Source organism: Nylanderia fulva, unplaced genomic scaffold, assembly GCF_048542155.1.
Source record: "Nylanderia fulva isolate GAGA-0341 unplaced genomic scaffold, ASM4854215v1 Scaffold79, whole genome shotgun sequence".
NCBI classification, from domain to species: Eukaryota; Metazoa; Arthropoda; class Insecta; order Hymenoptera; family Formicidae; genus Nylanderia; species Nylanderia fulva.
Genome location: NW_028190905.1, coordinates 440,717 through 442,818, shown reverse-complemented (window position 1 = coordinate 442,818; position 2,102 = coordinate 440,717). Strand labels below are relative to the sequence as shown.

At 42.2% G+C, this 2,102-nt stretch overlaps 1 protein-coding gene across 1 annotated transcript; it reads left to right on the top strand.

Annotated features, from left to right (window-relative positions):
- Nucleotides 1-680: 680 nt before the first annotated feature.
- LOC146720074 (uncharacterized) lies at nt 681-1,851 on the top strand. The gene is made up of 2 exons (XM_085489090.1): nt 681-1,151; nt 1,258-1,851. Exons 1-2 carry the CDS (start codon nt 681-683, stop codon nt 1,849-1,851), a joined length of 1,065 nt encoding a protein of 354 aa, XP_085345216.1.
- The last annotated feature ends 251 nt before the right edge of the window (nt 1,852-2,102 follow it).

Sequence of the window (2,102 nt, the reverse complement as noted above, 5' to 3'; positions counted from 1 at the left end):
AGCGATACATAAATTGTTGAAACGCGCACTTTCTCGGAAACATAATGCTGTTAGTGATAAAATTACCGGCGACAAAGATTACCCGATCGTGCTCCGCGCTAATTACAATACGATGAGAAACGAGATCAAATGCTCCTACAGAGTAAACTTTAGCATGCCCAACAACATTGTATCGTTGCTGGAATTTTCGAATCGTATACTGCAACCACGAAAATGATACGAATCAGACATGCCGATTAATGTTATCAACGTAAACATTATCTGCATAGAGTGTAATGTGACCGCGGGTGCAGATAGCAACGGTAAACTTGTTCACACAATACACGAATTTTCACCAAGGGTATCATCAGGATATAAGATATCGAAAACGCCGGCGCAGATCATTTATCCGCCGATCTTTGCGCGGAGCATTACTGATTTAACGTTACGAGTTGTTACGACGTTACGACGATTGCTCGATTTTTGAGGAGAAGAGATAATAGTTAGATTGCACGTACAACGGCGACAGCGATAACGCCCCGTGCGGCGGGATGCTCGTGTTTAATAAATACACGAGGAGGGACAACAGGCCAGCAGCTACATTTGCAACTAATAACAAATCAATCACGAAGAAATTCACCTCGTCAAACGTTGCATTTTTACAATCTTTGGGATTTGTGGTGTATGTTACGACCTAAACAATGACTGAGATTCTCAACGTTAAGGAAGAGCCAGTCTTTGACAATCGCATCGTCAAGATTGAGACTAACACATACAACCCGTTTGCCAACACAACATTTGGATACAGCGACGAGATAAAAATACCCATACAAAAACAGGACTTGTATACGTTGCCGTATGAGAGTTTTCTTTACATCGAGGGAGAACTGAGGATAAATCATCCAATTGATGGATCCGATGTAGTGCTGGGAAATAATTGCGTCGCATTTATGTTTGACGAGATTCGCTACAAACTCGACGGTGTGGAGATTGATCGCAACAGAAATGTAGGAATAACAAGTCTGCTGAAAAACTATGTAACAATGTCATCCGATAGAAGCGTGATTATGCGAAATGCCGGCTGGGTTTCCCCAACTACTGTGAATGGATACTTTAATCTTTGTGTACCGCTCAACATGTTACTGGAATTTTGCGAAGATTACAAACGCGTGGTAATTAATGCGCGTCATGAGTTAATCTTAATACAAGCGCGCAACGACAATAATTGTCTGTATGGAAATTCTGCACTGGAGCCTGTGCTTGCCACACGTGTTGTAGAGCAAGATTAAGAAGCTGTCGATGTTGCGCGCTCTGGAAAGCGGATGTTACCTCAGCATGGGTTTCTGCTCGTGGGATCTATACGAGTTTCCGCTGTTGCAGCGCACGACCATGCATTCATGGGCCATTAAGACCGCGACTCAACTGGAGAAGCCACGATACGTAATTTTTGTTCTGAAGACAGGCCGGAAAAACGTCATGTTCGAGGATACAAGCCGATTCGACTGTAAATTAACCAACGTGAAAGTCTATCTGAACTCGAAATGTTATCCGTACGACGATATGAATCTGGATTTTGATAAAAACAAATGGTCATTTCTGTACGACACGTATGCGCGTTTCTGCAAAAATTATTACGGATACGAGTATCTCGAGCCGAGTCTCACCATCACGTCATTTCTATGTTCCAATCCGTTTGTGATTATCGAATGTTCTCGACAAAACGAATCGGTCAAAAGCGCAACGGTGGATGTGAGATTGGAGTTTGAGTGTAAGGAGAATATGTCTAACAATACCACAGCATATAGTCTCATTATGCACGATCGCATGATCCAGTACAATCCGTTGACCAACGTTGTGCGCAAAATCACCTAAAAATGTTTACACAAATACGCTTGTGAGAGAGAGAGGGAACAGAATATATAATTAAGATGATGTGAGATGTCTGAAAGTATTGTCATACCTTTCGACTGACTCACATCGAAGAGATCATGTTTGCACCAACGTTTATCGTAATAAACGATTTATTGTGAAGGAAGCGGCAATTCTGAAAAGAGAATATATCCTGTCGCACAGGACATTTCTTCGCATGCCCTGTGTCATGGAACGTGCTCATAAAATCGGAA

Bases quoted from the DNA above. Each gene is read 5' to 3' on its own strand.
- LOC146720074 (XM_085489090.1), top strand. From the start codon at position 681: ATGACTGAGATTCTCAACGTTAAGGAAGAGCCAGTCTTTGACAATCGC. The intron at 1,152-1,257 runs GTAATTAATGCG...CACGTGTTGTAG, and splicing joins GCGAAGATTACAAACGCGTG to AGCAAGATTAAGAAGCTGTC.